The 12,814-nt window shown below is 49.1% G+C and overlaps 1 protein-coding gene across 4 annotated transcripts in view; it reads left to right on the top strand.

Annotated features, from left to right (window-relative positions):
• Positions 1-374: 374 nt before the first annotated feature.
• The window catches only part of oplah (5-oxoprolinase, ATP-hydrolysing), a 54,057-nt gene continuing 41,617 nt past the window's right edge, over positions 375-12,814 (top strand). Inside the window, exons 1-8 of one of the 4 annotated variants that reach the window (XM_055664837.1) lie at positions 398-478; positions 1,617-1,691; positions 2,424-2,615; positions 4,301-4,492; positions 5,986-6,100; positions 8,018-8,141; positions 11,075-11,270; positions 12,077-12,242. In XM_055664837.1, coding sequence (XP_055520812.1) covers positions 476-478; positions 1,617-1,691; positions 2,424-2,615; positions 4,301-4,492; positions 5,986-6,100; positions 8,018-8,141; positions 11,075-11,270; positions 12,077-12,242 — 1,063 coding nt within the window. In that variant the 5' untranslated portion in view covers positions 398-475. Of the gene's footprint in view, positions 479-1,414; positions 1,692-2,423; positions 2,616-4,300; positions 4,493-5,985; positions 6,101-8,017; positions 8,142-11,074; positions 11,271-12,076; positions 12,243-12,814 lie in introns of those variants that run through there. The other 3 variants (XM_055664853.1, XM_055664845.1, XM_055664862.1) reach the window with 3 other exon arrangements.

Here is a 12,814-nt window from a genome sequence, read left to right as displayed (position 1 = left end):
GAATGACAGTAAGGGGGGAGAGTTAGATTGAGGGGGAGTGAGAGGGAGAGGGAGATTGAGGGGAAGTGAGTGTGTGACAGTGGAGGAGAAGAGTGAGATATAGGAATTGACAGGGAAGGGGGACAGAGTGAAGGATGGAGTGAGGGGGAGAGTGAGTGTGAGGAAGTGAGGAGTGTTAATTTGGGAAAGCAGAGAATGACAGGGTGGCAGAGACAGTGAGGAGAGTGACAGCATGGGGAGAATGAGGTGGGGGAGTGAGGAGAGGTAGAGGGGGGCAGACTGGAGGAAAGCGAGGGGTGAGGGACTACAGAGAGTATGAGAGTGCTGAGGACAGAGCATGATGGGGTGTAAGATTCCAAGGATCAGAGGGATTGGGGGCAGAGAGTGAAGGGTTAGAGAGTGGCTGGGGAAGACGGCATGTGGGGAGAACATAATGAAGAAACGAGAGCGATGATGGAGAGAGACTCGGGGAGTGATGGTAGGGTGATAGTGAGAGGGGAGGGAAGTTGGGGATGGGGCGAGGAGAATGTGATGTCCCTAGACTGATGGAGAGGGAGACCGAGTGGAGAGCGAGACGGATGGGACTGGGGGGAAGTGATGCTGACTGATGGGAGAGCGAGGATGATGTTGGGAATATGAATGAGGGGTGGGAGTGACAGGAGGAGAGGGGTTGCCGGGGGCAGCGGGGGAGTGAGATTGTTTATCAGCAGACACTGACCAGGATTGTGAATGAACTGATATCTCAGTGAATAGAAACATAGAAACATAGAAACATAGAAATTAGGTGCAGGAGTAGGCCATTCGGCCCTTCGAGCCTGCACCGCCATTCAATATGATCATGGCTGATCATCCAACTCAGTATCCCGTACCTGCCTTCTCTCCATACCCCCTGATCCCCTTAGCCACAAGGGCCACATCTAACTCCCTCTTAAATATAGCCAATGAACTGGCCTCAACTACCCTCTGTGGCAGAGAGTTCCAGAGATTCGCCACTCTCTGTGTGAAAAAAGTTCTTCTCATCTCGGTTTTAAAGGATTTCCCCTTTATCCTTAAGCTGTGACCCCTTGTCCTGGACTTCCCTAACATCGGGAACAATCTTCCTGCATCTAGCCTGTCCAACCCCTTAAGAATTTGTAAGTTTCTATAAGATCCCCTCTCAATCTTCTAAATTCTAGAGAGTATAAACCAAGTCTATCCAGTCTTTCTTCATAAGACAGTCCTGACATCCCAGGAATCAGTCTGGTGAACCGCCTCTGCACTCCCTCTATGGCAATAATGTCCTTCCTCAGATTTGGAGACCAAAACTGTACGCAATACTCCAGGTGTGGTCTCACCAAGACCCTGTACAACTGCAGTAGAACCTCTCTGCTCCTATACTCAAATCCTCCTATACTCAAACTTTGCTTTGTAAACTATCCTTGGTGTTGGGGGGGTTTGTCACGAGCAGGGCATACTCCTTCTAATCTGAATTATGTTACTGAAAATAATGCATGGTTTAACAAAGATCTGACTAAACAGTGACCAATTAACAGAAGTCCGAGGCAGGGATAGCTGCACTTTGCTCCCCTGGGTGAAGTTTACATCGTGCTACCTCTGCGTACATTTGCCATCTGCAGTTTATCCTAATTGAGGCGTCCTGGATGGTACCAGGACTTCACCGGCTTCAAGAGTTCTCAAAGTACTTAATATCAGTGAGAAACATTTCTGCACTCCCTCCGAAATGCCGTCTGTCCATTCCGACCATAGATGTTGCATGTGTAAGAAGGAACTGCAGATGTTGGTTTAAACCGAAGATAGACACAAAAAGCTGGAGTAACTCAGCGGGACAGGCAGCATCTCTGGAGAGAAGGAATGGGTGAAGTATCTTGAGTTGATGTTGACTGACCTACTGTGTTCCTCGAGCACTTGCTGTTTTGCTTAATTAAATTATGTATAGAGGTGTACAAAATCATGAGAGGAATAGATTGTGTCGACACACAGAATCTTTTACTCAGAGCAGGGGAATCAAGAACCAGAGAACATAGGTTTAAGATGAGGGAGGAAAGATTTAATAGGTACCTGAGAGGTAACTTTTTCACACAAAGGGTGGTGGGTGTATGGAACAAGCTGCCAGAGGAGGTAGTTGAGGCAGGGACTATAGCAACGTTTAAGAAACATTTAGACAGGTACTTGGATAGGGCAGGTTTGGAGAGATATGGACCAAATGTAAGCAGGTGGGACGGGTGTAGCTGGGACATGTTGGTCAGTGTGGGCGTTAGGCTGAAGTACACTGTGTCACTCTATGACTATGTGGAGTTATTAATAGGAACTGATATCATCCGATAATCCAGAAAATCTGCCAGTCCAGCACCAGGAATGCCTGGGGTGTGTCGGATTAGCAGAGTGTGGTCTGATGCTGATGTGTCTTCCCCCTCCCTCTGCAGCTGCCTGGGTTTGTGGTGAGGGTGACGATGGAGCCGGCCAAGTTTCAGTTTGCCATCGATCGGGGCGGCACCTTCACGGACGTCTTCGCCAGGTGCCCGGGCGGGAAGGTCCGAGTCTTGAAGCTGCTGTCTGAAGATCCGGCTAATTACAGGGATGCCCCCACAGAGGGCATCAGGAGGATCCTGCAGGAGGTAACGGTCGGGGTGGGGCAGGCCCAGTCCAGCGCAGCACACAGAGCACCAGGGAAATGCCTGGGTATTTACATAGAACACAGGACAGTGCAGCACAGCAACAGGCCCTTCGGCCCACAATGTCTGCATATGTCATAACGGGGTGGCACGGTGGGGCAGCGGTAGATTTGCTACCTTATAGTGCCAGAGACCGTTCGATCCTGACTACGGGTGCTATTCTCCCTTTTTCAGTCCAATTGAAGAAGTCTGGGAGGGGTAGGACAAATCCTCGCAGGTTCCCCCTGCCCCCAGTCCTCGCCTACAATCAATCTGAAGAAGGGTTCCTACCCGAAACCTCATCTATCCATGTCCTCCAGAGAGGCTGCCTGACCCGCTGAGATAATACAGCACTTTGTGTCTTTGTTTGTAAACCAGCATCTGCAGTTCCTTACGTGCAGGAAGTTATTCCAGTTACTCCATAGGATTGTCTGCAGTTCCTTAGATAGACACAAAAAGCTGGAGTAACTCAGCGGGTCGGGCAGCATTTCTGGGAAAAAAAGGAATAGGCAGCGTTTTGGATCGAGACCCTTCTTCAGACTGAGAGTCAGGGGAGAGGGAAATGAGAGACATAGACAGTGATATAGAGAGATCCAGAATAAATTAATGAATGATATGCAAAAAGGAATGATGATCAAGGAAAGGTAGAGCCCACAATGGTCCATTGTTGGCTGTGGGTTGTTGCTAGCGCACTGGAATGTTGGGGCCCATGCTGACTAAAACCCATTTACACTAATCCATATTTTATTCGGGGGGGGGGGGGGGGGGGGTTGAAGGGAATGATGTGAGGAGCAAAGAGGTCCTTCTGCAGCTGTACATGACCCTAGTGAGACCACACCTGGAGTATTGTGTGCAGTTTTGGTCTTTTAATTTGAGAAAGAACATTCTTGCTATTGAGGGAGTGCAGCATAGGTTCACAAGGTTAATTCCAAGGATGGCGGGACTGTCATATATTGATAAAATGGAGTGGCTGGGCTTGTATTCACTGGAATTTAGAAGGATGAGAGGGGATCTCATAGAAACATATAAAATTATAAAGGGATGGGACACGCTTGATGCAGGAAACATGTTCCTGATGTTGGCAGAGTCCAACATCAGGAGTTAAGAATAAGAGGTAGGTCATTTAGAACTGAGATGAGGAAAATCTTTTTCACACAGTTGTGAATTTGTGGAATTCTCTGCCTCAGAAGGCAGTGGAGTCCAATTCACTGGATGCATTGAAACGAGAGTTTGATAGAGCTCTAAGGGCTAGCGGAATCAAGGGGTATGGGGAAAAGGCAGGAACGGGGTACTGATTGGGGATGATCAGCCATGATCACATTGAATGACGGTGATAGCTTGAAAGGCCGAATGGCCTACTCCTGCACCAATTGTCTATGTCAGATTCAGATTCAATTTTAATTGTCATTGCCAGTGTACAGTACAGAGACAACGAAATGCATTGACAACGAAATGCATTTTTGTAACCTCACCCTAGAGCTCAGGCCGTCAAGTCTTGGCAACATCCTCATAAATCTTCTCTGCTCCCTTCATATAGTATCTTTCCTGATGTGTGGATATTATGTCTGACTTGCTTTCTTGTGTGCGCTGTGTGTGTGTGTGTGTGTGTGTGTGTGTGTGCGCTGTGTGTGTGCCTGTGTCTGTGATAGGAATGTGGCGAGCCCGTGCCAAGGGACAGTCCAATAGACACTTCGCGGATCGAGTGGATCCGGATGGGGACCACGGTGGCCACCAACGCGCTGCTGGAGCGGAAGGGGGAGCGCATCGCTCTCCTGATCACCAGAGGTTTCAAGGACCTGCTGCACATCGGTAACCAGTCCCGGCCAAAGATTTTCGACCTGGTGAGTCCTCACAAGGGCTGCCGTTCTATTTTGCAATTGCTGAGGCATCGAAGCAGTAAGTTACTGATCTCAAATTAACGAATCAGCCAGGGGTGACGGTAGCCATAGCCGGCTGAAATCGCAGGGATCTTTGTGAAGCAACAAAAGTAAAGGGATTCCCTCTTGCTTAGCCTCTCTCGTGCTACCCCTGGCAACCCTGCTCTCTCCTACTTTGCCCAGCAATCTCTCTGGTTTGCTCTCACACTCTTTCTCTTTGCATCTCACTATTTATCTCTCATTATCTTATGCCCTTTAGCCCTCTAATTCTTTCCCTTCACTCGTGCTCTTTTTGCAGACACTAAATCTCTCTCGACCATAGTCTCATGCACTCTCTCTTTCACATATGTTCTTGACCTGTATTAGTCCGTTTCTCTTTCACACATACTCTCTTTCACTCACTCTTCCTCACATCTCTCTTTCAAACACATTCTTCATCTCTCTCACTCATTGTCTCAAGGGGCTGTCCCACTTGGGCGACCTAATCCGCGAGTTCTGTCGATTTGCCCTCGACTCATACTCGCAGCTTGGTTGACACTAGGTCGTAGGAGGTCTTTGTAACTCTCCTTCATGCTCGAGAGTGGTCCCCGTGTACTCGAGGCCACAGCTCGGTCGCTGCGGTTTTTTCAACATGTTGAAAAATGCCCGTGAGTAAAGAAAGGTCACCATGGAAAAAATCGATACTTTTTTTACTCGTAGGTTTAGTCATAGTAGGTCATAGTAGGTCGGCATGTTAGTCGTAGGTAATCAAAGGTAATCGAAGGTAGTCGTAGATAGTCTTCATCATAGTCGAAGGGAGGTTGAAGGAGATCAAAGGAGGTCGTCTTCACTCTCCACTATTCGGTGTCCAATTTTCCCGAAGTTAGTCGTAGCTAGTCGAAGCTAGTCTTCAAAATAGTCGAAAGAGGTCGAAGGAGGTCTTCTACATAGTCAAAGGAGGTCTTCAACATGACATTTTTCAAACTCTCCTAAGCTCTTCTAAACTCGCCAATTAGGTCGCCCAAGTGGGACAGCCCCTTAACTCTCTCTCTCTCCCACACATTCTATCTCTCATTCTTTTTTTCACTCTCATTGTCTCACTTTCCGTCTCTCGTGATGCCGTGTCTGTCTTTGACACCTCTTTGTGAAATGTTCCCTCTCCCACTGACTTTCTATCTCTCTCTGTGACATTTTCTTTTCCTTCTCTCTCTGTTTCTGACATCTTCCTTCGCTCTCTCTCTCGCTCTCTATAGCATGGTTTCTCTCCCTCTGCCACTGACATATTTTTTCTCTCTCTGACATGATCACTCTATTTGTCTCTGACTTTTTCTCTGTATCTCTCCCTCTCTCTGACACACACTCTCTCCCTCTGACGCAATCTCTCTCTCTCTCCCCTCTCTTGACACATTCTCTCTCCCCCTCTCTCTTGCTGACCCTTTCTCCCTCTCACTGACACGTTCTCTCTCTGTGCTCTATAGGAGATAGTGATGCCTGAGGTGCTGTACGAGGAGGTGATTGAGGTTGATGAGCGAGTGGTTTTGCAGCAGGCTGGATGCCAGCTGCCCAAGTCCGATGTTCTTGAGGTCGGCACTGGTAGGTTGCCTCCACACCGGCACTGGGCCATGCCAGAGTTTACCAGCAGCCTGTGGGGTATTGCCCTCTTATACCCCCTTTCCCATGGCTCCCAACTCCTGCCCTTCATGCAACGTGGTGCTTATGCATTTAAAATATATCTCCATCTCTTTTTCAAATACAGTTGCTGACTCCATTACCTTCACGTGAGGCGTGCGTGTGTTGCCTTCTCTCCCCAGGCCCCTGACCATGCTGTATTATTTAAAGGAGAATATGAGCATTATCCCCCTACCTTGTTCCGTTGAACAGTCTGAGAGGGGCTGACGATTCTTAATCTTCGGAATTCCAAAGCCTGCAACTTCTGTCTCTTGGAGTCTCGTCGGGCACCTTCTCATGAAATGGAATGACCAGAACTTGATACAATACTCTAAATGCAGCCTTACCAAAGTCCTATAAAGCTGCGTCATCTCTGTACTGTGCTGATCAAACTGGTAGAAAGCAGAGACCCTCAGTGGCAATGTTTCTCACGATTCCTTATGGCATCTTATAGAGTGGCATCATGACTTCCAGGGGAGCATGGGTGAAGCTCAACAGATTTGGTACTGGAGTTGGGAGTTTCAGTGCCAGCATGTGGAGATGGGGGCTCCGCCAGAGCCCAGCCTGTGAATGCGGAGCAGAACAACAGACAGCCAACCATGTCATCTCTGGGTGCCCGCTCTACCACCCACCATATGGACAATAGACAATAGGTGCAGGACCACCCACCATATGGACAATAGACAATAGGTGCAGGAGTAGGCCATTCGGCCCTTCGAGCCAGCACCGCCATTCAATGTGATTATGGCTCATCATCCCCAATCAGTACCCCGTTCCTGCCTTCTCCCCATAATCCCCTGACCACTATCTTTAAGAACCCTATCTAGCTCTGTCTTGAAAGTATCCAGAGAACTGGCCTCCACCTTGAGGCAGAGAATTCCAGACTCACCACTCTCTTTGTGAAAATTTGTTTCCTCATCTCTGTTCTAAAGGGCTTACCCCTTATTCTTAAACTGTGGCCAATGGTTCTGGACTCCCCCAACATCGGGAACATGTTTCCTGCCTCTAGCGTATCCAAACCCTTTATAATCTTATATGTTTCAATAAGATACCCTCTCATCCTTCTAAATTCCAGAGTATACAAGCCCAGCCGCTCCATTCTCTCAGCATATGACAACCCCGCCATCCCGGGAATTAACTTTGTAAACCTACGCTGCACTCCCTCAATAGCAAGAATGTCCTTCCTCAAATTAGGGGACCAAAACTGCAAGCAATATTCCAGGTGTGGTCTCACTAGGGCCCTTGTTACGATGGAATGGAAATGGAGCTCAGGGCCTGGCAGACATTGACGCAGAGACACCAACCTGTCTGCTCAACACCCGGCTTGCGATATAACTATCCCTTTGGTTCATTTATGTTTAATTTGCAAGAAGAAGAAGAAGAAGACTTCCTGACTCTTATACTCAATGCCCTGACTGATGAAGGAAGTCTTTACGGCTTTATCTCACAAGCATGTGCTGCGTGATCTCGTGCCTCCTCATCTGTCTCTCTGTCTGTAGAGTCAAATAGTGCAGAAATAGACACTTCGACCCCATGTATCCACACCAATCAACATTCCCTACCCACTCTCGTCCCACCTGCTTGCGCTTGGCCCATCACCTTCTAAAACTATCCTATCCATGTGCCTGTCCAAATGTATCTTAAACATTATGACAGGCTTCAATTATCTCCTCCAGCAGTTTGTTCCATACACCCACCACCCTTGTTCTGTTGTCTTCTCACCTGTCTCTCTTCTATAGTTGTCTGAAGCCCTGGGGACCGTTTGCTAATAGCGTTAAAGGCTGTGTGTGCGTGTGTGTGTGTGTTATATAGGAGCCTCAGCTGCAGCTTGGTGTTTTGCAGGATCCACGGGCGAGCTTGTGGAGGTGTGGAGGCGCGTGGACCTGGCACAGCTGGAGGACCAGCTGAGAGGCGTGCTGGCGAGGGGCATCCGCAGCCTGGCCGTGGTGCTGCTGCATTCCTACACGTGAGGCCAAGGCGCTATCCTGTCCCCCTCCAACCGGCAGCAAGACCGGGCTGCCTGACACCCCAATTCAAACCCCCCCCCACTGCCTCACTTACCTCATCCTGCCTCACTCACTTCAGCGGTTCTCCTTCCTGGACTCGGAAGCTCTGAAGCATTAATGCACAGAGAGATCCTGGGATCCAGGGCCATAATTCCCTGAAAGTGGCAACTCACGGCACAGTGGCAAAGTGGTAGAGTGGCTGCCGTATGGAGCCAGAGGCTCAGCTTCGATCCTGACTACCTGTGCTGTGGGTTTTCTCTGAGTGCTCCAGTTTCCTCCCACACTCCGAAGATGTACGGGTTAATTGGCTTCGGTAAACTTGCAAATTGTCCCTATTGTGTATAGGATAACGTTAGTGTGCGGGGATCACTGGTCGGCGTGGATTTGGTGGGCCAAAGGGCCTGTTTCCACGCTGTATTTAAACTAAACTAAACTGTCTCAAGTAGATAGAGTGGTGAAGAAGGCTTACGGTATGCTTGCCTTCATAGGTGTGCATAAGAGACAGAAAGTCACATTTTAATAAAACTTTGTATAGGTACACATTTGGAATATTGAATGCAGTTCTGTCACTCCATTTATAGACAATAGGTTCAGGAGTAGGCCATTCGGCCCTTCAAGCCAGCACCGCCATTCACTGTGATCATGGCTGATCATCCCCAATCAGTACCCCGTTCCTACCTTCTCCCCATATCCCCTGACTCCGCTATCTTTAAGAGCCCTATCTAGCTCTCTCTTGAAAGTATCCAGAGAACCGGCCTCCACCGTCCTCTGGGGCAGAGAATTCCACAGACTCACAACTCTCTGTGAGAAAAAGTGTTTCCTCGTCTCCCTTTCAGAAAGGATGTGGAGACTTTGGAGAGGAGGTTTACCAGAATCATCCTTGGAGTGGAGGTACTAGTTAAAAGGAGAGGTTGGACAAAGTTGGATCGTTTTCTCAGGAACGTCGGAGACTGAGGGGAGACCTGACGGAAGTATATAAAATGATGAGAGGTCTAGATAGGGTAGACAATCAGAACCTTTTTTTTCCCCCCTGGGTGGAAATGTCAAAGACTAGAGGTCAGAGCTTTAAGATGAAAGGACAGATTTTTGACATTGAAGGTGGTGGGTGCATGGAACAGGCTGGTGGTGGAGGAGGCAGATATGATAGTGGCATTTAAGAGGCATTTAGATAGGCAGATAGATGTACAGGGAATGGAGGGATGTGGATCATGTGCAGGTAGAGGAGATGAATATAACTTGGCATCATGTTTGGCACAGATGTAAGACGCATGCCGACCAAACTGGGTACGGACGACGGTTTCCCTACCCTGAAGGACATCAGTGAACCAGCGAGTTTCTCCCACAATCCGGTAGCTTTGTGGTTACCATTACTGAAACAAGTGCCCTTGTTCTTGTTCATTACTTCCAGATTTAAATTCCCACTGTCTCTGCATTAAAGCTTCAGAATGTCTCTGTCTGTGATGTGATGATGTTTCTTGACTAGGAACCTAACCTCCATGTCCCCATGATTATAGTCAAGGAGTCATAAAGCACAGAAACAGGCCCTTCAGCCCACCTCATCCATGCCAGCAAACTAGCCCCGTCCAAGCTAGTCCCATTTTCCTGCAGTTGGCCCATATTCCTCTAAACCTTACCTATCCTGTACCTGTCCAATTGCCTTTTAAATGTTGTTATAGTACCTGCCTCAACTACCTCCTCTGGCAGCTCATTCCATATATCCACTACCCCCTGGGTGAAAAAGCTTTGCCCCTCATGTTGCTATTCAATTTTTTCCCTCTCATCTTAAACCTCTCGTTTTAGAATCCTCCACTCTGGGGAAAAAAGACATGCCCTTCATCACCTTGTACACCTCAATAAGGTCGCCCCTCAGCCTCCTACACTCCAAAGAAAAAGGTTCCAGCATATCCAACCTCTCCCTATAACTCAAGCCCAGGTGAATCTCTCCTGCACCCTTTCCAACTTAGTGACATCCTTACTGTAGGTGGGTGACCAGAACGCAGTCCTCCAAGTTTGAAACATAAATCCTGATGTTGGCTAGTAACAGGAGATAATTTGTATCCACTGGGTGAAACTGGTTGTCACTGTTGTTTGGAAGTTCTAAACGATCTACAAGGATGGGGCTGTGGGATCCAGGAATGACCTTGGTGCACAGGGAATTCTGATTCTCCACTGCATGGAGTCTATCCAGAGCAGGCGATGTCTACGAAGGGCGCGCAGCATTGGCAAGGACTGCTCTCACCCCAACCACAGACTGTTTACCCTCCTCCCATCTGGGAGGCGCTACAGGTCTCTCCGTTCCCGGACCAGCAGGTTGAGGAACAGTTTCTTCCCTGCGGTTGTTACCCTACTTAACTCTGCACCTTGATGATTGCCAGTCAGTCCCCCCCCCCCCCCCCCCCACCGTACACTCCTTCCCCCAGCGACTGATCCCCTCCCCCGAACATTGCACTACGGCTACTAGCTACTATATATTTTACTGTTCTACTATTCTAATTTCGCACTTCTGGTTAAGATGCTAACTGCATTTCGTTGTCTCTGTACTTGTACACTGCACAATGACAATAAAGTTTGAATCTGAATCTGTGATGGAACGCTCCCTGTTGGGTAATCTTTCCTTAGAACACAAAGCGCTGGAGTGAATCAGCGGGTCAGCAGTACCTGTGGAAAACATCGATAGGTGACGTTTCGAGTCGGAACCTGTGTGGAATGAATCAGTCTGAAGAAGAACCTCTCCACGTTCTCCACAGATGCTGCCTGACCCGCTGAGTTACTCGAGCTGTGTGTTCCATGCAAGATTCTGGCATCTATAGCTCCCTGTGTTGGAGCACCTTTCTCTTGCCTTACTGGTGCCCGTGTAGTGTGACGTGCGGCCCTGCTGTCTTCTCTCCCCCAGGTGGTCCCAGCACGAGCAGCAGGTGGGGCAGCTGGCCAAGACGCTGGGCTTCCTGCAAGTCTCCCTGTCCTCAGAGGTGATGCCCATGATCCGGGTGGTTCCCCGCGGCTACACCGCCTGTGCCGATGCCTACCTTACGCCCTGCATTCGCAGCTACATCACTGGCTTCCGCGCCGGCTTCCAGCGCACGCTCAAGGTAAAGGGCTCACAACCGCAACTCTTCACAGTGCAGTTTCGTTCACCGGTCTTATTTAACCCCATCGGTGATCCCTGCTGCCCTCCTGCTCTTCCACCATGTTCTGACCCAGACTCATTGCTGCAGCCGCATGTCTTTCCTCAGCCCGGAAACAAGGAACTGCAGCTGCTGGTTTGCAAAAAAATGAGTGCTTTTGTGGTAACAACCTCACAGAGGCCACAGCGTTAGACAATAGACAATAGGTGCAGGAGTAGGCCATTCGGCCCTTCGAGCCAGCACCGCCATTCAATGTGATCATGGCTGATCATCCCCAATCAGTACCCCGTTCCTGCCTTCTCCCCATATCCCCTGACTCCGCTATCTTTAAGGGCCCTATCTAGCTCTCTCTTGAAAGTATCCAGAGAACCGGCCTCCACTGCCCTCTGAGGCAGAGAATCCACAGACTCACAACTCTCAGTGAGAAAAAGTGTTTCCTCGTCTCCATTCTAAATGGCTTACCCCTTATTCGTAAACTGGCCCCTGGTTCTGCTCCCTCAACATCGGGAACATTATTATGTTCCCGATGTTCTCCTGAGAACAGATTTCCAATCTGAAGAAGAGTCCCGCCACAAATCATCACCTATCCATGTTCTCCAGAGGTGCTGCCTGACCCACTGAGTTATTCCGGGATTTTGTGTCTTTCCTTGCCACTAACCCGTACCAACTAACACTTTACACGCTGTCACTTGCATGCATGCTTCCCCCCCCCACCCCCGGGCAGGACGGAGCCTTCTCAACATTGTGGCCTTTTCCTCCTCCCCTCCCAGGACGTGCGGGTGCTGTTCATGCAGTCGGATGGCGGGCTGACCCCCATGAGCAAGTTCAACGGGTCTCGGGCTATCCTGTCTGGGCCGGCCGGAGGGGTCGTGGGCTACGCCGTCACCACGCACACAGACGGGGGAACTGAGCCCGTCATCGGCTTCGACATGGGGGGTGAGTGCCATACCGGGCGTCCCGCGACCACTCCGGCACGTCTAGGTTTCTTATTGTCACGTGTACCAGGGTACAATGAAAAGCTGTGTTTCACATGCCATCAAATACATCAGATATATACTACTCATCAATACCATCAAGTCAAACTCAAGTACCAGTAGTTAGAGCAAAGGGGAAGATACAGGGTGCAGAATATAGTTCTCAACATTACAGAGCGTCAGTTCCACAGACAAAGACCAATGTCATGGAACTCTCATTTGCCTAGCCCCTGACTCTCAACCCGAAACGTCACCTGTTTGTTTTCTCCAGAGATGCTGCCTGTCCCGCTGAGGTACTCCAGCATTTTGTGTCTGTCTCCAATGTCATGGGAGTCATACAGCACGGACCTCCCCGGAACTATCCTGAGTTCCTGAGGTTATTCCCTGTTTTCACCTGCCTCTTCCCCTGGAATTAAACTGTGTTCCCATATACTCTGTTGTTATTTCATTATTTAATTTTCATATGTTCCTCATCTGTGGAATTATCTGCTGTATCTCCCTCGGATTATCATGTTAGAACATAGAACAGAGCAG

Source organism: Leucoraja erinacea, chromosome 2, assembly GCF_028641065.1.
Source record: "Leucoraja erinacea ecotype New England chromosome 2, Leri_hhj_1, whole genome shotgun sequence".
NCBI classification, from domain to species: Eukaryota; Metazoa; Chordata; class Chondrichthyes; order Rajiformes; family Rajidae; genus Leucoraja; species Leucoraja erinaceus.
Note: the sequence above shows the minus strand (reverse complement) of the source record. Positions and strands in the feature narration are given on the sequence as shown.